Source organism: Grampus griseus, assembly GCF_964374135.1.
Source record: "Grampus griseus genome assembly, chromosome: 7".
Lineage (NCBI taxonomy): Eukaryota > Metazoa > Chordata > Mammalia > Artiodactyla > Delphinidae > Grampus > Grampus griseus.
The window spans coordinates 44289446-44316392 of NC_139001.1; the positions used below are offsets into that span (position 1 = coordinate 44289446).

The 26947-nt window shown below is 37.5% G+C and overlaps 1 protein-coding gene across 1 annotated transcript in view; it reads right to left on the minus strand.

The window, feature by feature from the left end:
• Positions 1-47: 47 nt before the first annotated feature.
• The window catches only part of ANKAR (ankyrin and armadillo repeat containing), a gene marked incomplete at its 5' end in the record, with an annotated part of 90246 nt that continues 63346 nt past the window's right edge, over positions 48-26947 (minus strand). The window contains 8 exons of the mRNA XM_082658448.1: positions 48-550; positions 2042-2088; positions 4427-4623; positions 6408-6517; positions 8885-9002; positions 9709-9867; positions 19828-19950; positions 21625-21731. Coding sequence (XP_082514574.1) covers positions 306-550; positions 2042-2088; positions 4427-4623; positions 6408-6517; positions 8885-9002; positions 9709-9867; positions 19828-19950; positions 21625-21731 — 1106 coding nt within the window. The 3' untranslated portion in view covers positions 48-305. The remainder of the gene's footprint in view (positions 551-2041; positions 2089-4426; positions 4624-6407; positions 6518-8884; positions 9003-9708; positions 9868-19827; positions 19951-21624; positions 21732-26947) is intronic.

Consider the following 26947-nt stretch of genomic DNA (forward strand, 5'->3'; position numbering starts at 1 on the left):
GGGCACGAAGCCAGGTCCCCTGCATCGGCAGGAGGACTCTCAACCACTGCGCCACCAGGGAAGCCCCTATATCTTAATAGTTTTAAGTGCAGGCATTCTATTAGAGAAACTTCTACTTATTTTTTGAAACCATATTTCTGACCTGATGTTAAATTCCAGTAGACATGCTAAGGAAAATTTGTTAAGTATCAATATCAAGAACTTCCATTCAAAAAGATTACTCAGTTATGTATATTTTACCACAATTAAAAATAAAAAATTTTAAAAGATTGCTCAGGAATCCTTTTACACTAAAATGTTTTTAATTAGCCTTCTGCAGGCTCCGGATTAGCTTTCTGTACATGTTTCCCAAGTTGGCTCAAAAGCACTATTCTTGGTCTTGATACAGTTGTGATATCTGATGAAATTGCAGATGAAAAGGAAAAAATACTGTGAGAAACAGTGGTCTTTTTTGTTTTGAAGAGTCCCATGAAGTTAGTTACAGGAGGTATAAAAGTCAAAGAATCTCTTGGTTGAATTTTGGGTTTTAATTTTCTTCGGTGCTCTTTTCCTAAAAATTAGAGAGCCACAATTAAGTGCCTCTTTCTTAAGCCTAAGAACCCTAGGTATAGTCTCATTGCTTTTAGTTCTATATATTTCTGTTTTCTTCACTAAAACATACTAAGAGAACAGATCAGTAGCTTCCAGACTTTGAGATGATGCCAGAGTGCAAAAATCTGTGGGGATCAACATACAGTTGCCAACTTTTTATTAGGCCAAGTTGGCACTAGTGAAAGAACAAATGCCAGCTACTTTAAACATCGTTTTGTAAAAGATGGGATATTTTAATGTCAATAGAAAGTGTAAAAGGCATTATCTCAAAATGGAGGACTTTACTTGAATGAAATTAACTTTATAAGAAATTTGATTGTCCTTATTTTTTCTTATGTTACCACAAACCTGTGAAAACTTTATCAGACCGTTACTGGTATACATATTGTTATTCACAAACCAATATTAAAGTGAAGAAATAATGGAACTGACTTTATTCTTTCATGTAAATTACTCTTACACTAAAGAAGGTATACAAAAACCAGATGTTCTTCTACCCATGATATTCAGAAATAATAGCCTCCCACACATACTTAGCTTCCCTCATATCTCCCTGAATAAATGAAGTTCTTTCCTCTCCTTTTCTTTTCTTTCTTTCTTTTTTTTTTTTTTTTTGCTGTACGCGGGCCTCTCACTGTTGTGGCCTCTCCCGTCGCGGAGCACAGGCTCCAGACGCACAGGCTCCAGACGCGCAGGCTCTGCGGCCATGGCTCACGGGCCCAGCTGCTCCGCAGCATGTGGGATCCTCCTGAACCAGGGCACGAAGCCGTGTCCCCTGCATCGGCAGGTGGACTCTCAACCACTGCGCCACCAGGGAAGCTCCCTCTCCTTTTCTTATTCTCTCTCTTTCCATTTGTGACTCCAGCAAAGTGATCTTGATTTCAGAAGGTTCTATTTTTGCTTTTGACAGTAAGGTAATATACCAAGTAAGACTGATTTTGGTCCTATACTATGCACGCATGAACAAGCACTAAGCATATACATAAAACCAGTAAGTAATTTATTTTCCTCATTACGTGTCTGATAGGAATTGATGAGTAACATTATAAGATCTAGACTCTGATCTCGCAGGCCTAGGCCACTCAGCCATCATCTGCCAACTTTGTATAAAACTACATAGTATCAGTGGAAACAGTGTGGTCTCTGCCCTAAGAACTTATAATATACACAAGTTGTACATGAAACAGAATAATAGCAAGATCGTAATTAAAGTCATTTACATGTGGGGAAAAAGCAGAGAGGGATTTCTGTCAAGTGATATTAGTAGGGAAGTCTTAAAGGGAATGATTAACATGGGCTTGTAAATGGGAAGATATTTTAGGTATATAGAATTAAAAAAGCATAAGTTTACAGGTAAACATGATTTTTGGTAGTCCCTACATTTTGAATTCTTAGAAATGAACAATTATAAAGTGTCAGGGCTAGAAAGTATAAAAGAAAAATCAATTACCTCTTTTAAAGACAGGAATTATGGATGGTCCTCCATTTTTCTCCAGACTAAAAGGAAAACATTTTTATCACAAAAACTAGATATATATAAAGACTTAGTACACCCAGGTACCATGTTCAGTGCCTAATGGTCTAATTTATACATTACCTGTACTAACTATGCATGTTACCTGTAGGTGTTTTATATTCTGTCACTCGTTGACTCGCTTATCACCCAAAACATTTGGAAGAGTAATTCTGCTTGAAGTGATCAAGGAAAGCTCCATGGAAGAAGAGACACTTCAGTTAGACTCTGAAGAAAATAGGTCTTTAAATGGATGAGGTGGGGGGCGGGTATTCCAGATAGAGGGAATAGGATATGAAAAGTTACAATACTATAAAACAGCATGGCAAGTTCAAAGGGCACTAAGTAGTCTGGTGTGATTGGAATTAAAGGTATCTGGAGACATGATGGGAGATAAGCTTGGAGGATAAAGATTAGGTCATTTTATGTATTAATAAGAGAAAATTTAAACTTTATTTTCAAAGCAATGTAATACCTATGAAATGTTTCAAGCCAAAGAATAACAAGGTATACCTAAGTTAATATGATGTGTGTGGCTTTAAAAGAAGTATTATTTTAATCATCATCCTGTACATGTAACATATAAATATGGTATTACACAATTTCCCTGGTAATAAAATGTAAGTCTTGATTAAAGTTAAAATATTAAAACTGCTTATCACAGATGTGTTCCTGGTTAATTTGATGAGGAACATTTGCTGTTGTCAACTTTAATGAGGCACAGGCCCCAATCTATTCAATAGGCCAGCTTCATGGCTATAGGGTTAAGTGAAACTAGCTACTCTTAGGCTCAGAGTACTTTCATGGAGGGTCAGTTAACAGTAAAATTATGGCTCTCTACATACTTCAAAATTTATACATCCAAAGACTTCTAATCTGCCATTCTTGGGGCTGAATAGGGGTGTGGGAATAGAGAAGTGGAATATACTCCAAAACAATGATGTTGTGATCCCAACCAAAATCAATCTACTTTATGTTTCCAGTAGTGGAATCAAGGAATATTTTGTGGAACTTAATCTTTTAGTGCATTTCCCATAGTTTCATTTACATCAAATTCCTTTACAGGATTTTTATGAAAGTTAAAGGGAATAGTGTATGTAAATGCTCTAAGGAGAGTGCATAGAATTATTATTAGTTATGGGAGTAATTGTTATTTGCTTACCAGTTCCACCTCACTTGGTAGCCATTCCTATAAGTTTACTGACCACTTGTTACTGCTTATAATCCTGAAAGTTGAGTGTTCACAACTCCAGAGGGTGCCATTCACCTTACAGTCATTGTAGATTTGAATGGTTACTACAACCATTTTCCAGGGGATGGCAGTAAAGTGTACTGAGGAAGGGGCATCTTTCTCTAATTCCCAAAAAGTTGCCGTATGGGCTAGCTGTGGGAGTGACTGTAAAATAATACTTCCATTATTTAAACTAATTTTTTGAATTGGTAAATATTACTTTTAACATTGGCAATTAAAGCAACTGTAATTTAGTTTTCCCTGGCTTATTATATAAAATTAGATAATCAGTTTGGGGTTTTCAGTTTTTCAAAGAATTCAAATTAAAGTGACTCTGAAGATATACTCATTTTTCTCTATACTTAAAATTGACTTATAGAACCATGATATGCTGTTGGGTCCTATTCTCTTCTATTATCGTAGAGTTAATAATATATCTTGAGTAGTTCTGTTTCCTATATGTAAATAGCACTATTTGCAGAGATTTGTAATTCAGCTACAATTACAGAAGAGAAAATATGTCCATTGTAAGGAGAGTCTCCTCTTCTCTCTTTTTTCAGAAACTTAAGTTCATGATAGAACTATAACACTGAGGCAAAATCATCTGAATAAATGCCTGGCAAACTTTGCCATAACTTGAACCACAGGGTCTGATTTAGCCCTGTTTCTGCCCTGGGAATTTGGCCTAGCTTTGGATCAAGTCTAAGAGTCCCATTTGATGCCAAGGTCATAGTGGCATTCCTGGTTGCCTCAGAGCTCTCAAATGTACCCCAGTCTACAAAAAAATGGCTTCCTGGATCAGACATGGAGGCAACCAGTCTTCCAGAAACTTTTCTGAAAGGCGGATGAATAATCCTGGCCAGACAGGATCCCCAAGATCAGGTTGTATTCTTGTCTGCACTTACAGTTCTGTTGCTAACTCGGAATTAAAACAGGCTTTGGCAATGGACATTTAGAATGAAGTTTATCCTTTGTTTTACAATGCATAGATTCATAACAAGGACAGTTCCCCGTGTTTGATCTTCCTTAAACTTCCTTAAAAATGCCTCTCAGTAATTTTACTACTGCAACTTCAAATATAGAAACAATACCTTAAGGAAGGAAGTCCCACTCTTTGTTGCATTTGAAATTCCTTTAAAAATGCTGGGTTTATACTTGCATCTCTGCTGATATTCTTTGTTATACGAAGGAACTGATTAGGCTTATTCCTGCATTCCTTTAATAAGATTCGGAAAGCATTTGCATTGTAAGTTAAGTAGCCAAGAGCACTGGAGCAAGCCATGCGAACCTAAATGAAGAGGAAACAATTTCTCCTTAACCATTGAGCTTTGTTCTTAAAATATCTAACCTAGTGCTCTCATTAAATATTTCATAGGAAAGTCTCTGTAGCTATGTATAGCAAATATGTATGTCAACTGATGGCACTCTATAGATAGAAGCATAGCAGCAATATTTTTAGGGAAGGCTGTCAATTGCCATTGATTTCTAGTAGTTGTTCTCAGTCCTGACTGCATTTTTAGAATCACCAGGAGTTTAAAAAGAAAAAGCCCACCAACTAAATACAGACTCTCTTAGTAGAATCTGGCATTGTGTATTGTTTTTAAAGAGCCACAGGTGATTCTAATGGGCAGCCCGAGTAAGAACCTTTGAGTTTGAACTAAGACAGTAGGTCTCAGTCTTCATTGTGCATTGGAATCACCTGGATAACTATGAAAATCATGTCTGTATTCCACCCCCTAGAAACTGATTTAATTACTTTGCCGTGCATTGAACTGAACATTGGGACTTTTCAAAACTGCACAGGTGATTGTAATATAGGAAACCAAGTTAGAGAGTATAGCATAAAAGTAAGTTAAAAATAAGCCGTACAGGGAGGCAACTCAATTTTCCACAGCAAAACCAAAGAAACAAGCACAAGTATCAGGCCATGGGACTCCAGAAAAAGTAATTATTTCTTTGAAGGAAATACCCTCTGCATTTGACTCTGAAGTAATTAGGTTGTTCATATAATTAATAAAAGTATATTCCTGGGAAGTTCTTAGGAGAATCTGTTCATGGTGGCATAAGAAATGTCAAAGAAAGGAACATAAACCAGGCCCATGCAGGGTATCAGAAGGTTGACATAGTGGTCTTTACACTGGCATCTGACTGCTGTATATGCCCAAAAATCTTCCACACCTTGAACAGTGGTTCTGGACCAGCAGCCTCAGCTTCTGGGAACTTGTTAAAAATGCAAATTCTAGGGCCAGATGTATTAGATCAGAAACTTTGTGAATGGAGCCCAGCAGTCTATGGTCTAACAAGTCCTCCAGGTGATTCTGTTGTACCCTAAAGTTGGAGAAATACTGCCTTAGATCCTGTGGGAAAAGCAAAGGAAACACTACTATGTGTAGTAGTGTTTTAGAGGCAAAACACTACTGTGGCCAGCCTGGTCTTCAGGTACCCTCACTCTAACCCTGTTTGGCAGGTAAGGAAAATTTTCCAATGGATTCCACTTTCATTCACTACAAATAATCATAGAAATGACAACGATTTTAATTATAAAATATTTTATAAATAATTATAAATTTCTGTATTATCCATGTACTTATTTGTAGACTGAATCTTAAAGATTGAAGTTAAAATGAATTTGCACATTTTGTGGAAACCACAATTGTGAATGGCAAATGTAGTACTAGAAAAAAACCAAATTTTGAGTTAGTAATATGAACTTTTTTTTTTTTTTTAGGTATTTCTTTATTTTTTTTTAATTTTTTTTTTTGTAGTACGCGGGCCTCTCACTGCTGTGGCCTCTCCCATTGCGGAGCTCAGGCTCCGGATGCGCAGGCTCAGCGGCCATGGCTCACGGGCCCAGCCGCTCCGCGGCATGTGGGATCTTCCCGGACCGGGGCACGAACCCATGTCCCCTGCATCAGCAGGCAGACTCTCACCACTGCGCCACCAGGGAAGCCCAATATGAACTATTATATGAGACTCAACCTGTGGAGAAATTAGCCTGCAGAAGTGAGAGAGAGGCAAATTATATTTTAGAATACTCTATTTTCAAATTAATTATTATTATTATTTTTTTACCTCTTCTTGCCTTGAGTACAAATGATAGCAGAGCCGTTGGATTGTCCCTAATGTGGTAAATGCTTCTGGAATACCACCTCTAGAATGAGCCAGGGTAGCTATTAAATTCCCTATAAATTAAACAACAAGAAAAAAAATGCCTGTGTTATTTAATTGGTATAAACTGATATACTGTGCTTTCATTCACTTGCATATATTAAAGTATTAAAAAAGGTTTGAGGGACTTCCCCGGCGGTCCAGTGGTTAAGACTTCACCTTCCAATGCACGGGGTGCGGGTTAGATCCCTGGTCGGGGAGCTAAGATCCCAAATGCCTTGCGGCCAAAAAACCAAAACATAAAACAGAAGCAATACTGTAACAAATTCAATAAAGACTTTAAAAATGGTCCACATCAAAAAAATCTTTAAAGAGGTTTAAGTCTCAAGACATCTCTATTAATGAAGACCTGCTGAGAAAAAGCATGTGTGTTAAATATAGAATAAACTTTCCCCAAAATTATGGTTTGGTTTTCTGTCACAAATAGTAAAAGTTAAATAGGTTTATTTAAGAGTGGGGAATTTTGAAAAATCAGAGGTTTTCTTCCTCTTGGCTTCAGAATATATTTTGTTTTGAGCTTTTATGGTTTGTTTGTTTTAATGACTATGAACATAATGTTTGAACTACTGTAAGAAAATTTAATGTCCTTTTTGCAATTCAGATGGCTTTGAGTTCAGGGCTTAATGGTATTTTAAAACCAAGTAATGTATTACTTATTGAAGTTTATGATCATTGAAGTTCTTGCCATAAAAAGAAATGTTTTGAGATTGAAGTAATAAACTGATCTAGTAATTAAAGAAATGTGCAGCTACGAACTTAAGATTGTTTCATTCGAATTCGTGTTTTATTTTTAGAGCTTCCGTGTGATATTCTTTCACAGTATTGTTGCTGTGTTGGAATAGGTGTAACACAAATTTTAAGACATAAATGTATTTTTACATTTGTGGATGGATACTTTATTGAGGTATTAACTGAGTTTTTGTTCTCCTTGTATTTTTTTCCAGCCTCCATTATAAGCCAGGAAGCCCTTTGTATTTATTGCCTCAGGATGAGGAGGGCTAGGTTGTATGGCCTAGAGCAAAAATTGTCTAAAGATAACCTTTCTTTCAGGCTTATATTTTCAAAAGCCTGAGTTTATAGAAGGCATTATGCCAGGGGGAAGGGACAGAGGAGTCTTTAAAGATAGGGAGTAAGAAATGGGGAACCAATGGGGAAGGGCAGAGAATCTAAGACTAAAACAGAGATAGCAGGAGCTTTTAGTGAAGAATGGCTAAGTGGTGTACATACGAAAACTGGACACTTGGCAACAGACATCTCAGTCTCTGCAAAATTTTATGCTTTTGGAACATCTGGAAACCATATCAACTTGGACTTGAGCATGTCATTTATTTTACATTATACCTGAGGCCTGAATATCTGGCTTTGCTTGAGATACCCCAGACATGCATATGGCTCTGGAGATGCATATGACTCCAGTGGTGGAGTGCAGAGAAAGCCCAATAATTTTTGAGATTGTTTCTACCAGCCTGGGAAAATTAATATTTGAAAGCTAGAATAATATGGCATTTCTTGCACAGAAGAGTTTGTAAAATTGAAACCCACTACAATTGTTTTTCAGAGTCATAGAATTACTACGACATTGAATTAAGAATGTTATTTAGATAAAAATATATTTAATAACTTCTTTTAAACATGTATTTTTCCTAGTTTTCATCAGAAAGTTTTTGTTTGCTTGAATTTACCTTCCATGCCAAGTAAATACACTCCATAAAAATGTAATTTTATGGCAGCAAGTGGAGATTCCTTCACTGTGTGCAGTAATCCATTTCAGTTAAAAAAACAAATACTTTATTTTTTGGTAGTTGTCACTCCATATGGCTGTCGTTTTGATACTGTTTTATGTTGTACTAAGCATGATAGATCAAGAGAACTAATGTATTGATCATCTGGAGAGTTAGGTCTAGATAGACATAGTCACACAATTAGCACTAACTATGTCAAGAACTCTGTTGGACCATTTTGCTTTGCTGTATTGGATAGCAACGTAGAGAACTCTTAAATATTAAACAAATATGCACAATTAGTCAAAAGGAAACCAGACAGAGGTTATCAGTATAAATCTGCCAGTATTATTATAAAGCAGTGTACAAATTTTGTTGTTGGTAGCTCATAGTTGAATTCTCATCTTACATTCTGGAAAAAGTAATTAGGGGTTCAAAAAAGTAATTAGGAAATCAGAAAGGTTCTATTTGGGGTGCACAGTAGTCTTTCATTGTTCCATGTAGCCTTAACTCTGGAGTTCCGTGTAGACTTATATGAGTTCATTCTTCAAACTGTGTGACAGAATATCAGGCTTATTATTTTATTATTGCTCAGATTACCAAAAAATTTTTTTGTAAACAGTTTTAGGTGGATATGATTAGCTTCTAGTTATTTCTTACCTGTCAAGGCAATAGTAGTGGAATGAACTGAATACAGACTATCAACTAAAATAGTAACACCTCTTGCAGTCAAAGTAATGTGGTCCACATCTATAATGACTTTAGCTAATATAATAATCTAAAAACAAAAAAGAGGCATAGAATCATTAAACATTTTCTACTCAGCTTCTGTAATTAACCTTTTATTTCTGAGGGGATACTTCTCGGAAAAGTAAGAGGGGTAATTTGGTATGATTCAATGAGAAGCGAGCTGTGTGGGGAGGACCTAGAGTACATATCCCTATCTGATCACTGCAGTGACCATCGTAGGCTGTATTATTCTTTCTACGACGTTTGCAACTTTTGCATTGTTGAAGTATGGGTTCATAGAAAATACTTCTAAAGGTCATAGGATAGAAAAAGAAGAATAAGACCAAGAAGAATTCAGATACATAAGGTTGTCTACATGGTTGAAGAATTAGGTGATCAGCTAAAGATCTGCAGTTAGAAAACTTGTCTTGGACACTACCATGTTTCTCTACCTATTTCCTTGTAAAATAGGGTTGATGAAAATAATACTATATTTCTATCAATCTGATAGGGTTGTTATAAGCATCAGATGAGATATAAAGACAAAAGTGCCTTGTGACTTGTAAAATTCTATATAAATGAAGAAATCCTCATAGATAATGGAGTTTTTATGAAGTGAGGAAGGGACTGGTGTCAAAAATACTGTGAATTTTACAAAAGCAGTAAACGTTTTTCCAGATCCAAAGTTTATTCTAATTTTTCAGTTTTCACTAAAAAGACATATTGATTTGAAGTTTTAACCTTCAATTTTATACCTGAAAAGCTGCCATTGCCTTCTCAGTTTCAAATGTTGATTCAAGAAAAGGTTCAAAAGTTGATATGGTTATTATTCCACTTTCCAATATTAAGTATTGTTGAAAGCGACTATTGAAGGCAAAAAGGGTTAACGCATAGCCTGCTCTTAAACAAATATCCTAGAAATAGGAGAAACATGCATTATCTTTAACTTACTTCATTTGTCATGTTACTCAAGGGTAATACGTTTTGAATTCTTGCATATTAAGATACATTTCATTTGTATCTCTGGGAGTAAAATATGACATTATTAGGGAAAACAGATAATAGAGTTACCCCAGAATGTTACTGAACAGATAAAACAGAGAATTAGGTTGTGGTATCAAGGAGAAGAAAAGAGAAAAATTTTAATTTTTAAATGGAATGTTAGATTACTGATTATGCAAATGAATACCTAAATGGTAATAGGAAACTCCACAATTTCATTAACCTTCAACTTTTGTTTCAACATATTTTTCTTTCAATATTTTGAAATAGAGCTGATAAATCAAAACTTCTCTTGTATAGCATGATATATATTGAATTTTATGCATTGTGAGATATCTGTCATTTCTTAAAGTAAGTACAAATTTTACAAAAATTCTACTGTACTATATTCTAAGGGAGAATAAAAGAAAAATGATTTCCTTTTAAAAATCGCATTTTAACATTCTGGGAGTGGGCAAACAGAGCAAAAGGCAATTCTCCCTTTGGCAGTCCACTTGCCAAAGATTAACAAGTATGGTCCATCTTCTAGAAAGACCCAAAAGTTACAATCCTATCACTAAATCTTATTTATAATATTTTATTTGAACATAGTAGTACAGAGAGAGAGAACCATTAATCTTAGTGTGAGAGAACCATTAATCTTAGTGAGTTTTCTTCTGCTGCTCTTAATCATATAAAAATGCTATAGGTACATACTGAAATATTTACAGATAAAATTATATGATGCCTGAGATTTGCTTCAAAAGTAATATAGGGGAATTGAGGGAATATATAACTAAGATTGACCATGAGTTGATAACTGCTGAAGCTAGGTCATGGGAATATTTGAGTTCACTATGCTACTTTGTCGTTCTTTTTCTGATTGAAATTTTCAATAATAAAAATTATGTACTGGTGCGGCTCCCGAGAGCTCATAGCACAGGAGCAGAGCAAGCACCGCCGAGGCCCCGGGCCCCAGGCGGCAGCAGCGGCGGCCGGGATGGCAGGGCAGGAGCCGGTGGCCTGAACACTCTCTGCAGTCCCTCTCCTGGGTCTTCATGGGCCTCAACTGCCCCAGCCTCCAACTTTTCCGCCCTCTCCCTTCCCTCCCGCAAAACTCCAGCAACAAAGAAAAGTAGTCCGAGAGGGAGTGGTGACACGTGTCGTCGCCCCTCCTCGCCCATGAAGGCCAGGACTTACTGAAAAATTAGAAAGGAGAGAACGCAGATAGCAGAAGCAAGAAGAACTACAATCCTGCAGCCTGTGGAACAAAAACCACATTCACAGAAAGACAGACAAGATGAAAAGAGAGAGGGCTATGTACCAGATGAAGGAACAAGATAAACCCCCAGAAAAACAAATGAATGAAGTGGAGATAGGCAACCTTCCAGAAAAAGAATTCAGAATAATGATAGTGAAGATGATCCAGGACCTTGGAAAAAAAATGGAGGCAAAGATCAAGAAGACGCAAGAAATGTTTAACAAACACCTAGAAGAATTAAAGAACAAACAAACAGAGATGAACAATACAATAACTGAAATGAAAACTACACCAGAAGGAATCAATAGCAGAATAACTGAGGCAGAAGAACGGATAAGTGACCTGGAAGACAGAATGGTGGAATTCACTGCTGTGGAACGGAATAAAGAAAAAAGAATGAAAAGAAATAAAGACAGCCTAAGAGACCTCTGAGACAACATTAAACGCAACAACATTCGCATTATAGGGGTCCCAGAAGGAAAAGAGAGAGAGAAAGGACCAGAGAAAATATTTGAAAAGATTATAGTCGAAAACTTCCCTAACATGGGAAGGGAAATAGCCACCCAGTCCAGGAAGCGCAGCAATTCCCGTACAGGATAAACCCAAGGAGAAACACGCCAAGACACATAGTAATCAAATTGGCAAAAATTATTGAAAGCAGCAAGGGAAAAACGACAACATACAAGGGAATTCCCATAAGGTTAACAGCTGATTTCTCAGCAGAAACTCTACAAGTCAGAAGGGAGTGGCATGATATACTTAAAGTGATGAAAGGGAAGAAACTACAACCAAGATTACTCTACCTGGCAAGTATCTCATTCAGATTCGATAGAGAAATCAAAAGCTTTACAGACAAGCAAAAGCTAAGAGAATTCAGCACCACCAAACCAGCTCTACAACAAATGCTAAAGGAACTTCTCTAAGTGGGAAACACAAGGGGAGAAAAGGACCTACAAAAACCCAAAACAATTAAGAAAATGGTCATAAGAACATACATATCGATAATTACCTTAAACCTGAATGTATTAAATGCTTCAATCAAAAGACACAGGCTTGCTGAATGGATACAAAAACAAGACCCATATATATGCTGTCTACAAGAGACCCACTTCAGACCTAGGGACACATACAGACTGAAAGTGAGGGGATGGAAAAAGATATTCCATGCAAGGGGAAATCAAAAGAAAGCTGGAGTAGCAATACTCATATCAGATAAAATAGACTTTAAAATAAAGAATGTTACAAGAGACAAGGAAGGACACTACAAAATGATCAAGGGATCAATCCAAGAAGAAGATATAACAATTATAAATGTATATGCACCCAACATAGGAGCACCTCAATACATAAGGCAACTGCTAACAGCTATAAAAGAGGAACTCGACAGTAACGCAGTAATAGTGGGAGACTTTAACACCTTACTTACAGCAATGGACAGATCATCCAAAATGAAAATAATTAAGGAAACCGAAGCTTTAAATGACACAATAGACCAGAGAGATTTAATAGATATTTATAGGACATTCCATCCAAAAACAGCTGATTACACTTTCTTTTCACATGAGCACGGAACATTCTCCAGGATAGATCACATCTTGGGTCACGAATCAAGCCTCAGTAAAGTTAAGAAAATTGAAGTCGTATCAGGCATCTTCTCTGACCACAACGCTATGGGATTAGAAATGAATTACAAGGAAAAAAAACGTAAAAAACACATGGAGGCTAAACAATACGTCACTAAATAACCAAGAGGTCACTGAAGAAATCAAAGAGGAAATCAAACAATACCTAGAGACAAGTGACAATGAAAACATGAAAATCCAAAACCTATGGTATGCAGCAAAAGCAGTTTTAAGAGGGAAATTTATAGCTATACAAGCCTACCTCAAGAAACAAGAAAAATCTCAAATAAACAATCTAACCTTACACCTAAAGGAACTAGAGAAAGAAGAACAAACAAAACCCAAAGTTAGCAGAAGGAAAGAAATCATAAAGATCAGAGCAGAAATAAATGAAATAGAAACAAAGAAAACAATAGCAAAGATCAATAAAACTAAAAGCTGGTTCTTTGAAAAGATAAACAAAATTGATAAACCATTAGTGAGACTCATCAAGAAAAAGAGGAGAGTACTCAAATCAATAAAATTAGAAATGAAAAAGGAGAAGTTACAACAGACACCGCAGAAATACAAAGCATCCTAAGAGACTACTACAAGCAACTCTATGCCAATAAAATGGACAACCTGGAAGAAATGGACAAATTCTTAGAAAGGTATAACCTCCCAAGACTGAACCAGGAAGAAACAGAAAATATGAACAGACTAATCACAAGGAATGAAATTGAAACTGTTATTAAAAATCTTCCAACAAACCAAACCAGCATATATATGGACCACATGGCTTCACAGGTGAATTCTATCAAACATTAGAGAAGAGCTAACACCCATCCTTTTCAAACTCTTCCAAAAAATTGCAGAGGAAGGAACACTCCCAAACTCATTCTGTGAGGCCACCATCACCCTGATACCAAAACCAGATACTACAAAAAAAAGAAAATTACAGACCAATATCACTGATGAATATAGAGGCAAAACTCCTCAACAACATACTAGCAAACAGAATCCAACAACACAATAAAAGGATCATACATCATGACCAAGTGGGATTTATCCCAGGGATGCAAGGATTCCTCAATATATGCAAATCAATCAATGTGATACACCATATTAACAAATTGAAGAAGAAAAATGATCATCTCAGTAGATGCAGAAAAAGCTTTTGACAAAATTCAATACCCATTTATGACAAAAATTCTCCAGAAAGTGGGCATAGAGGGAACCTACCTCAACATAATAAAGGTGATATACGACAAACCCACAGCAAACATCATTCTCAATGGTGAAAAACTGAAAGCATTTCCTCTAAGATCAGGAAGGAGATAAGGAAGTCCACTCTCGCCACTATTATTCAACATAGTTTTGGAAGTCCTAGCCACGGCAATCAGAGAAGAAAAAGAAATAAAAGAAATACAAATTGGAAAAGAAGAAGTAAAACTGTCACTGTTTTCAGGTGACATGATACTATACATAGAGAATCCTAAAAATGCCACCAGAAAACTACTAGAGCTAATCGATGGATTTGGTAAAGTTGCAGGATACAAAATTAATGCACAGAAATCTCTTGCATTCCTATACACTAATGATGAAAAATCTGAAAGAGAAATTAAGGAAGCACTCCCATTTACCACTGCAACAAAAAGAATAAAATACCTAGGAATAAACCTACCTAGGGAGACAAAAGAGCTGTATGCAGAAAACTCTAAGACGCTGATGAAAGAAATTAAAGATGATACCAACAGATGGAGAGATATATCATGTTCTTGGATTGGAAGAATCAACATTGTGAAAATGACTATACTACCCAAAGCAATCTACAGATTCAATGCAATCCCTATTAAATTACCAATGGCACTTTTTACCATTGGTAGAACTAGAACAAAAAATCTTAAAATTTGTATGGAGACACAAAAGACCCCGAATAGCCAAAGCAGTCTTGAGGGAAAAAAGCGTAACAGGAGGAATCAGACTCCCTGACTTCAGACTATACTACAGAGCTACAGTAATCAAGACAATATGGTACTGGAACAAACACAGAAACATAGATCAATGGAACAAGATAGAAAGCCCAGAAATAAACCCATGCACCTTTGGTCAACTAATCTACGACAAAGGAGGCAAGGATATACAATGAGGAAAAGATAGTCTCTTCAATAAGTGGTGCTGGGAAAACTGGACAGCTACATGTAAAAGAATGAAATTAGAACACTCCCTAACAACATACACAAAAATAAACTCAAAATGGATTAGAGACCTATATGTAAGACCGGACACTATAAAACTCTTAGAGGAAAACTTAGGAAGAACACTCTTTGACATAAATCACAGAAAGATCTTTTTTGATTCACCTCCTAGAGTAATGGAAATAAAAATAAACAAATGGGACCTAATGAAACTTCGAAGCTTTTGCACAGCAAAGGAAACCATAAACAAGACCAAAAGACAACCCTCAGAATGGGAGAAAATATTTGCAAACGAATCAATGGACAAAGGATTAATCTCCAAAATATATAAGCAGCTCATGCAGCTCAATATTAAAGAAACAAACAACCCAATCCAAAAATGGGCAGAAGACCTAAATAGACATTTCTCCAAAGAAGACATACAGATGGCCAAGAAGCACATGAAAATCTGTTCAACATCACTAATTATTAGAGAAATGCAAATCAAAACTACAATGAGGTATCACCTCACACCAGTTAGAATGGGCATCATCAGGAAGTCTACAAACAACAAATGTGGAGAGGGTGTGGAGAAAAGGGAACCATCTTGCACTGTTGGTGGAAATGTAAATTGATACAGCCACTATGGAGAACAGTATGGAGGTTCCTTAAAAAACTAAAAATAGAACTACCATATGACCCAGCAATCCCACTACTGGGCATATACCCAGAGAAAACCATAATTCAAAAAGACACATGCACCCCAATGTGCATTGCAGCACTATTTACAATAGCCAGGACATGGAAGCAAGCTAAATGCCCATTGACAGATGAATGGATAAAGAAGATGTGGTACATATATACAATGGAATATTACTCAGCCATAAAAAGGAACGAAATTGGGTCATTTGTTGAGACATGGATGGATCTAGAGACTGTCATACAGAGTGAAGTAAGTCAGAAAGAGAAAAACAAATATCGTATATTAACATGTATGTGGAACCTAGAAAAATGGTACCGATGAACCGGTTTGCAGGACAGAAGTTGAGACACAGATGTAGAGAACAAACGTATGGATACCAAGGGGGGAAAGCCGCGGGGAGGTGCGGATGGTGGTGTGCTGAATTGGGCGATTGGGATTGACATGTATACACTGATGTGTATAAAACTGATGACTAATAAGAACCTGCTGTATAAAAAAAATAAATAAAATAAAACTCAAAAGTTAACAAAAAAAATATGTACTTACAAAATAGTCACCTGGTCACAGGCAAGAAGAAAAGTATTAGGTACAAAGGAATAGTGTCCAGACAGTGAAGCAGGTGGTAACAATCTTGGAGGAAAAGTAGAATGATTGAGAGTGGAACGGGCAGTAGAAGGAAAGGGAGAAGATGGGTGTCCCTGAGGAATAGGGTAATGAGAGTAAAGTGTGGAAGGAACAGAGTGGAGAAGGAAGAAATGTAGTTTAGAAAGTCAGTCAGACATGAATCTCTCATCCTATTTTTGCCCATATTACAGCAGCACTTCTCCATCTTTTTGTGTACTGCACTAGAGTAAAATTCTGTATTTAAAAAAATTAATGCAATGACTTCATTTCTCCCCCTTACAATCCTTATTCCTTCCTCAAAATCTCCCAGAACTGAGAGAGACATAGTTGGCAATTTTCTCCCCTTATTGCTAAATGCACTGTAGATAACAAAAGTTTGGCAGTTTCTCTATTTCTCTAGGGCTAGTGTGGCCCATGGACCAGTGTTAGTCCACAAAAATCTTTGACAACAGGATTATAGAAACTGAGAATAGATATTTAAAAGAAACAGCTCTTCCTTAGAGTTAAATACCAATTAATAAATTAATAAAGAAGGGAATTCTTTTTTATAATCGCCATTAGGCAGATGCCAGAGTAATTATTATTACATCAGTGGATCCTAAAATTGGTGAGCAAAAGTACGATGCAAAACAGAATATTTCCATAGTCTCAAAGCGTCTCACCTCAAGATACTTGTTAATTAGAGTGAAGTAAGTCAGAAAGAGAAAGACAAATACCGTATGCTAACACATATATATGGAATTTAAGAAAAAAAAAATGTCATGAAGAACCTAGGCGTAAGACAGAAATAAAGACACAGACCTACTGGAGAACGGACTTGAGGATATGGGGAGGGGGAAGGGTGAGCTGTGACAGGGCGAGAGAGAGGCATGGACATATATACACTAACAAACGTAAAGTAGATAGCTAGTGGGAAGCAGCCGCATAGCACAAGGAGATCAGCTCGGTGCTTTGTGACCGCCTGGAGGGGTGGGATAGGGAGGGTGGGAGGGAGGGAGACGCAAGAGGGAAGAGATATGGGAACATATGTATATGTATAACTGATTCACTTTGTTATAAAGCAGAAACTAACACACCATTGTAAAGCAATTATACCTCAATAAAGATGTTAAAAAAAAGATACTTGTTAATTACAAAGGGAAGAACAATAACTTTACAGTGGAGAAATATGCCAGACACCACTTTAATCAGGCACCCAAAGTTAACATTGCCAGTTATAAGGTATATCAACGTGTACCCCCTGAAATGATGCACGGGGAAAGTGAGTGAAGACTACGGTATTCTTGCCAAAATGCATAACCTCAGTTTAACTGTGAGAAACATCAGATAAATTGAGGGACATTCTACGAAATAACTGGCCTGGACTCATCAAAAATATCACAATCATGAAAGACAGAAAATCATGAAAGACAAAGGACTGAGTGTCACAGATTAAAGGAGACTAAAGAGAAATGATAATTAGATGCAATGTGGGATCCTGGATTGAATTCTGGAATAGGAAAAGGACATTGGTGAGAAACTGGCAAAATTTAAAATGAAGTCTGCAGATAAGCTAATACTATTGTATCGATGTTAATTTCCTGGTTGACATCCAGGAAAGCTATATGAAGGATAGCCAGAACACTCTGTACTATTTTTGCAAATTTATGGAAAGTCTAAAATTATTTCAAAATTTAAAATTTGGTTGCTTTAGGGACTTCCCTGGTGGCGCAGTGGTTAGGAGTCCGCCTGCCAATGCAGGGAACACGGGTTCAAGCCCTGGTCCGGGAAGATCCCACATGCTGCGGAGCAACTAAGCCCATGTGCCACAACTGCTGAGCCTGCACTCTAGAGCCCACATGCCACAACTTCTGAGGCCCACATGCCCAGAGCCCGTGCTCTGCAACAAAGAGAAACCACCGTAATGAGAGGCCCCCCCAAAGAGTGTCCCCCGCTCACCGCAACTAGAGAAAGCTCGCGCACAACAACAAAGAACCAACGCAGCCATAAATAAATACATACATACATTTGGTTGCTTTAAAATTATTTGCCCATAACAGATTGATGCATAAAAGGCTATTCCTTTATTACAAATAGTTTGAGAACCACCACTCTAGAATACTGGGTAAGAAGTGGATGACTGAGTTTTGAAAGGTCATAAAATTAGGCTAAAGTTTGATGCATCCAAAAACATTTGTTTTTTGTCTCTTCACCAAGCATTAAAATTGCTACATTTCAGAATGGGAGAAAATATTTGCAGGTGAAGCAACTGACAAAGGATTAATCTGCAAAATATACAAGCAGCTCATGCAGCTCAATATCAAAATAACAAACAACCCAATTCAAAACTGGGCAGAAGACCTAAATAGACATTTCTCCAAAGAAGACATACAGATTGCCAACAAACACATGAAAGGATGCTCAACATCACTAATCATTAGAGAAAAGCAAATCAAAACTACAATGAAGTATCACCTCACACAGGTCAGAATGGCCATCATCAAAAAATCTACAAACAATAAATGCTGGACAGGGTGTGGAGAAAAGGAACCCTCTTGCACTGTTGGTGGGAATGTAAACTGATACAGCCACTATGGAGAACAGTATGGAGGTTCCTTAAAAAACTAAAAATAGAACTACCATATGACCCAGCAATCCCACTACTGGGCATATACCTTGAGAAAACCATAATTCAAAAAGAGTCATGTACCACAATATTCACTGCAGCTCTCTTTATAATAGCCAGGACATGGAAGCAACCTAAGTGTCCATCAACAGATGAATGGATAAAGAAGATGTGGCACATATATACAATGGAATATTACTCAGCCATAAAAAGAAACGAAATTGAGTTATTTGTAGTGAGGTGGATGGATCTAGAGTCTGTCATACAGAGTGAAGTATGTCAGAAAGAGAAAAACAAATACTGTAAGCTAACACATATATATGGAATCTAAAAAAAAAAAAGTGGTTCTGATGAACGTAGGGGCAGGATAGCAATAAAGATGCAGTCGTAGAGAATGGACTTGAGGACACAGGGAGGGGGAAGGGTAAGCTGGGACAAAGTGAGAGAGTAGCATTGACATATATACACCACCAAATGTAAAATAGATAGCTAATGGGAAGCAGCTGCATAGCACAGGGAGCTCAGCTCGGTGCTCTGTGACCACCTAGAGGGGTGGGATAGGGAGGGTGGGAGGGAGACACAAGAGGGAGGGGATATATGTACATATAGCTGATTCATTTTGTTATACAGCAGAAACTAATACAACATTGTAAATCAATTATACTCCAATAAAGATATTAAAAAAAATGAGACTCTGCACATTAAAAAAAATTGTTTTATTTCAAGATGAAATATGACAACTATGAAAAATATGGAACAATATTATTCCATCATTACAAACTAACAACCCACCAAAGAGATTTTACATTTCTTAAATAATACATTTGAATATTGCCATGAAAAAAACTTGATGAAATTTTGAGGATGTAGTCTAAAAATCATTTTCTTCTAAATGAGCTCTAATATTTTGTATAGTTATTACCTTATCTTGTGAGTGAAGAAGATAAAGGACATCAGCATAATTAAATCCTTCATTTTCTTGTAATTCATTCTGTAACTGATCATTCCTTAGGACAATGCATGCCAAGGAAAATGCCACTTCAACCTAAAAATGTGATTTTCAAAAATTATTTTTCACTCATGGTTTATCAAATGACATATTTCATTATACAAATATTTATATAGGATATACCAATTCAAAGATACCATAAAATCCATTAATTCCATCTCTCTGACTAGTATTTAGAGAGTGGCATTTACAACTTCTGGAGAAATGTCCCTTATAATTTTTAACAGCTGAGAAAATATCCTTCTGTGTGCTGCACAATCACAAAGCTTCATTTGAGGGCATAGCGGGAGGCAACAAGGGCCTGCAGGACTTGTGAAGAAGTTTCTCTTAAGTGCATAGTTGCATTCCTTCTACATCTAAAAAAAGGTTTTTTTAATTTCCTAGCATGAATTATAAAGCTGTTCTGAACTGCTTGTTAGCTACTGACCATTGAATTAATTGAAGCAAAACACTGGCAGGTAGACCTGAGGAAGTTTTCCTCTTCTAGCTCTGGAGTCATTTAAGGAGGTTGCTAATGAACCTTGTTTATTATTGGGCTCAGTAGACAAATTTTTAAAGCACTACACCATGCATTTCTATGAAAAGTGTGAATTTGAAAAGCATGATTATTATTGCAAAATTACTATAGAATCTTACTTGAGGAAAAGTATTAAAATGTATTTATGTTTTGTTTTAACAAGTTTAAGAACTCAGTGAAAATGTATACTGAAATACAGATAGATGCAGTTGAAGTAAACTGGCCATGAAAATGCACATTTTAAAATAAAAATGTATTTTTGTGTAGCATTTTCCTTCATCTTGTGAAATTTATTTGTACTTTAAAAGTCGTTGCAGTTTTTATGTATAATTCAAGCCAAAAAATTGCTAGCATATGCCTCTTCTTTTTGTTTCCCCAATCAACTCCTGTAATGAAATAATCTCTTTCACAGCAAGAAAAGCCAGATAACTTATGACATCTTTTCTGATAATAAACACATTCCTTAAAAGAAACAACGCTATGTTTACTTATATATTTTACTCCTATATTATTTTTATTTTCTCATTTCCAGCAAAACACATACCAAATTTTGAAGAGAAAATATATTTCTTGTCCTTATAACTTCTGTCTGGCCAAGTATAGACGTCCTGAATTTCTAAAACCTTGGTAAAGGATTTGAATAGATGTGAATGTCGTTTTATTAAAGGCATTTTACTAGAAGTAAATGGAAGAGTGAACGACTCCTCAACAACTCATACTAATACCTAGCAGTGTCCACCCTTGAGATAGCTATTGCTGCCAGACAACACAGACTGCTTTGTAGACGGCAGGGCTGTATTGATGGTGTGGTACTGACAGGATTCACTTATATTTGAGAAATTTTGCTACATAAATCACACATCCTCATTATCCCCACCCAGTTTTAGCAACCATTATCTGAGGAAGTAGGGAAGAAATTCTATGGATAATCAAATATCTGAGGAATAAAACTTCTTTGATGAGTAAAGGCATGAGACTTTCTTATTATATTTGAAGAAACCATATTTTAATAAAATTTAGTGGTATCTTTGCTACTATCTTTGTAGCAACTTTTTTGTTTAAACTTCTAAGATTTTGTTTAAAAGGTTAAATATTTTTATTATACTTGTGAGCTTGCCTAAAGATACAAATTATTCTTAAAAAGTCATTTATGTTAATTTTTACTATATCACACAAAAAAATCTTATATATACCTTAATGTTAGGAGAAGGGTGATTTCTCAGTAGTTGGATAAGTACTGGAAAGGCCTTTTCTTCTACAAGAAACTGTTGACTAATGGGATTGCTTGTATGGGCGACACCTGTAAGAATCCACAACTCCATGAGATAATATTTTTTCCATCTTGAAAATGGTAAAGTCAAACATAGCTCCACATATTTGGTTGATAATGTGTCCTAGCGTAATATGGTTGGTAAATTACAAAAAGAAATGCTATATTGACACTATTTTTCCTTAATTAATTTTTTAAAAGGCAAAGTGGATAAACATGGAAAATTTACTGTTAGAAGTGTAGATGGTTTTCTAATAGTCACAGAACAAAGAAATTAGAAGTGCTGGACTATCAGGGAATAATAATGTAATAGCTATCATTTATTAAAAAATTATTATGTACAAGGTACTTTAGCTTATAGTTGCTACTGTTTTCCATAAAAAGTTTTTTGTTTTGTTTTGTTTTGTTTTTTGCAGTACGCGGGCCTCTCACTGCTGTGGCCTCTCCCGTTGCAGAGCACAGGCCCTGGACACACAGGCTCAGCGGCCATGGCTCATGGGCCCAGCCACTCCGCGGCATGTGGGATCCTCCCAGACCGGGGCACGAACCCATGTCCCCTGCATCGGCAGGCAGACTCTCAACCACTGCACCACCAGGGAAGCCCATAAAAAGTTTTTTTTATAAAAATAACTCGAGTAATCACCTGGTTAAATTTCTGGATTCCTTAAATACACATACTAAAAAGATAATCTTACTCTTCCTTTTACACATACTACTTTAAATTGCAGGTCTAATCTCAATGAAGAAACTCAGATCATCTCTTTCTAGTGGACATGCACAAACAATTTAAATTTTGTTCTTTTGCCAATAAATGTCACAACACATATGCAGTGGGTTTACATACTTAAATATAAATACAAGATTGGGCTCCTTTATGAACAATAAAGAGAAACCACCTACTTATTATGACCTGGGGAAGTTTGAAGGGACTAAGGGAAATATTATAGAAGGAGCAAAGAATACTTTGGTTTCCTTGTCCCCTACTCCCCCCACACTGGCCACCAGGGGATGTACACAAACACTAATTACATGAATAATCTTCATTCAACCGACAGGTATTGAATGCCTGGTACACCAGGCACTGAGGTAGGAGGTAGGGCTAAAAGAAGGACTTAGAATCTCTACCCTCAAGGAGTTTATATTTTATAGGGTGAGCAACTATTTAAATATATGATTTCAATACCATGCAATAAGTGCTTTGACAGAGGTTAGAAAACTACACTTGAAGCACAGAAGAAGTATTGCTCACTTCAGAGTAGGTGGAAAAGGAGTAGGTAGGGAGATTTCAAGGGGTGAAGATGCTGGAGGTTGGTTTCAAAAGAATTACTATTTTTAATAATGATGATTACAATGATGATGGTGGTGTTATAAGATGAACACCCTCAAAGCTCTGACTGAATCTTCACTTGTTAATAATGGAATGGAACTCAAAAATTAAGTTGGGAAAAGAATCACTACAAGCAGTAGGCTGAACAATTCTCAGAGCTCACACTTGTCTAGGGATGGTTTGTGTTCCTACTGGCCGGAGTGTAGATACCTCATAATACATGGGACTATACAAAGAGATGGAGTCCTCTGAAAGGAATCATCCCAAAAGCTCAGAGTTAAGTTAGTTCCAACGTAAAGGCTGCTCTAGACTTGTCCTAGGAAAGGTTAAAAGCTAGGTGCAAAAGGTTCTGATCCCAAGTAAAATAACTACATGCCAGAATAAAGCCTAAAGGAAAGGAAAGGAAAGTAAAGGAAAACAATAAGATCCAGCATATATCAAGTTAAAACTCACAATGCCCCGCAGTCAATCAAAATTTCTTATGCATGATTTTAAAATATGAAATACCTAAGGTAAAACTGGCAAAAAATGTGCAAGAGTTGTACATTGGCAACTATAAAACATTGCTGGGAGATATTAAAGAAGGCCCAATTAATGGAGAAATATACCGTGTTTATGGATTACAAAACGTGGTATTAATGGGATGCATGTTCTCCCCAACTTTACTTATAGATTCCATGCAATTCCCATCAAAATAACAGAAGGATCTTTTTTAGAAATTGGCAGGTTAATCTTTTAAATTATATGGCAATACAAGGGAACTGAAACAGCCAAAACAGCTTTGAAAAACAGCAAGGTCGAAGGACTTAATGCTATCTGCTTTCAAGATTTACAGTAAGCCTACAGTAATTAAGACAGTGAGTATAACATAAAGATGGACAAATAGTTAAATAGAACTGAATAAAAAGTCAAGAAATAGACCCACAAATATCTAGTCAATTGATTTTTGACAAAAGTGCCTAGCTAATTCAATGGAGGAAAAGATAATCTTTTCAATAAATGATGCTGAAGCAGTTGGGCAGCCATATGTGAGAAAATGAATCTCAGCCAACTCAAAATGTATCATGCATCAAAATATAGAGGAAAACAGAAAAACTTTATGATCTTGGGTTTAGCAGAGAGTTCTTAAAGAGGACACAAAACCTACAAACTGAATAATTTTTAAATCAATGAATTGGACTTCATCAAAATTTAAAACTTCACCTCTTCAAAAGACTCTTACAAAAATGGAAAAATACCACAGACTCGAAGAAAATTTATGCAAAACATACATCTAACAACAACAAGAAAAGAGCTGTATCTAGAATTTATAAAGAAGGCTTACAACTCAAGACAACACAATGTATAAAATGGGCAAAATATTTGAACAGATACTTTAGCAAAGAAGATATACAGGGCTTCCGGGAAGATGGCGGAAGAGTAAGACGCGGAGATCACCTTCCTCCCCACAGATACACCAGAAATACATCTACACGTGGAACAGCTCCTACAGAACACCTACTGAATGCTGGCAGAAGACCTCAGACCTCCCAAAAGGCAAGAAACCCCCCACGTACCTGGGTAGGGCAAAAGAAAAAAGAATAAACAGAGACAAAAAGATAGGGACGGGGCTTGCACCAGTGGGAGGGAGCTGTGAAGGAGAAAAGGTTTCCACACACTAGGAAGCCCCTTCGCGGGCAGAGACTGCGAGTGGCAGAGGGGGAAAGCTTCGGAGCCGCGGAGGAGAGCACAGCAACAGGAGTGCAGGGGGCAAAGCAGAGAGATTACCGCACAGAGAGTCAGGGCCGACCGGCACTCACCAGCCCGAGAGGCTTGTCTGCTCACCCGCTGGGCCGGGCGGGGCTGCAAGCTCAGGCTCGGGCTTCGGTCGGAGCGCACGGAGAGTACTGGGGTTGACGGCATGAACACAGCGCCACGGCTAACCGGGAGGGAGTCCGGGGAAAAGTCTGGACCTGCCGAAGAGGCAAGAGACTTTTTCTTCACTCTTTGTTTCCTGGTGCGCGAGGAGAGGGGATTAAGAGCGCTGCTTAAAGGAGCTCCAGAGATGGGCGCAAGCCGCGGCTAAAAGCGCAGACCCCAGAGACGGGCGGGAGACGCTAAGGCTGCTGCTGCCGCCACCTAGAAGCCTATGTGTGAGCACAGGTCACTATCCACACCCCCTTTCCGGAGAGCCTGTGCAGCCCGCCACTGCCAGGGTCCCGGGATCCAGGGACAACTCCCCCGGGGGGAACGCACGGTGCGCCTCAGGCTGGTGCAATGCTGGCCTTTGCCGCTGCAGGCCCGCCCCGCACTCCGTGCCCCTCCCCCCCCAGCCTGAGTGAGCCAGAGCCCCCGAATCAGCTGCTCCTTTAACCCCATCCTGTCTGAGTGAAGAACAGACGCCCTCCGGTGACCTACACGCAGAGGCAGGGCCAAATCCAAAGCTGAGCCCCTTGGAGCTGTGAGAACAAAGAAGAGAAAGGGAAATCTCTCCCAGCAGCCTCAGAAACAGCGGATTAAAGCTCCACAATCAATTTGATGTACGCTGCATCTGTGGAATACATGAATAGACAACGAATCATCCCAAATTAAGGAGGTGGACTTTGAGAGCAAGATTTATTATTTTTTCCCCTTTTCCTCTTTTTGTGAGTGTTTATGTGTATGCTTCTGTGTGAGATTTTGTCTGTATAGCTTTGCTTCCACCGTTTGTCCAAGGGTTCTATCTGTCCGTTTTTTTTCTTAATAATTACTTTTTATTTTAATAACTTCATTTTATTTTACTTTATCTTCGTTCTTTCTTTCCTTTCTTCCCTCCTTTAGACAACAAATCATCACAAATTGAGGAGGTGGACTTTGAGACCAAGATTTATGATATTTTCCCCTTTTCCTCTTTTTGTGAGTGTGTATGTGTATGATTCTATGTGAGATTTTGTCTGTATAGCTTTGCTTCCACAATTTGTCCTAGGGCTCGATATCCATCCGTTGTTTTTTTTTTTTCTTTCTCTTAATAATTATTTTCTTATTTTAATAACTTTATTATATTTTATCTTAATTTATTTTATTTTACTTTATCTTCTTTTTTCCTTCCTTCCCTCCTTCCTTCCTTCCTTCCTCCCTCCCTCCCTCCCTCCTTCCCTCCCTCCTTTCTTTCTTTCTTTCTTTATACTTCTACTAATTCTTTCTTTCTATTTTTTCTCCCTTTTATTCTGAGCCGTGTGGATGAAAGGCTCTTGGTGCTGCAGCCAGGAGTCAGTGCTGTGCCTCTGAGGTGGGAGAGCCAACTTTAGGACACTGGTCCACAAGAGACCTCCCAGCTCCACATAATATCAAATGGCGGAGATCTCCATCTCAACACCAGCACCCAGCTTCACTCAACGACCAGCAAGCTACAGTGCTGGACATCCTATGCCAAACAACTAGCAAGACAGGAACACAACCCAACCCATTAGTAGCGAGGCTGCCTAAAATCATAATAAGTCCACAGACACCTCAAAACACACCACCAGATATGGACCTGCCCACCAGAAAGACAAGATCCAGCCTCATCCACCAGAACACAGGCACTAGTCCCCTTCACCAGGAAGCCTACACAACCCACTGAACCAACCTTAGCCACTGGGGACAGCCACCAAAAACAACGGGAACTACGAACCTGCAGCCTGCAAAAAGGAGACCCCAAGCACAGTAAGATAAGCAAAATGAGAAGACAGAAAAACACACAGCAGATGAAGGAGCAAGATAAAAACCCACCAGACCTAACAAATGAAGAGGAAATAGGCAATCTACCAGAAAAAGAATTCAGAATAATGATAGTAAAAATGATCCAAAATCTTGGAAATAGAGTAGACAAAATGCAAGAAACACTCAACAAGGACCTAGAAGAACTAAAGATGAAACAAACAATGATGAACAACGCAATAAATGAAATGAAAAATACTCT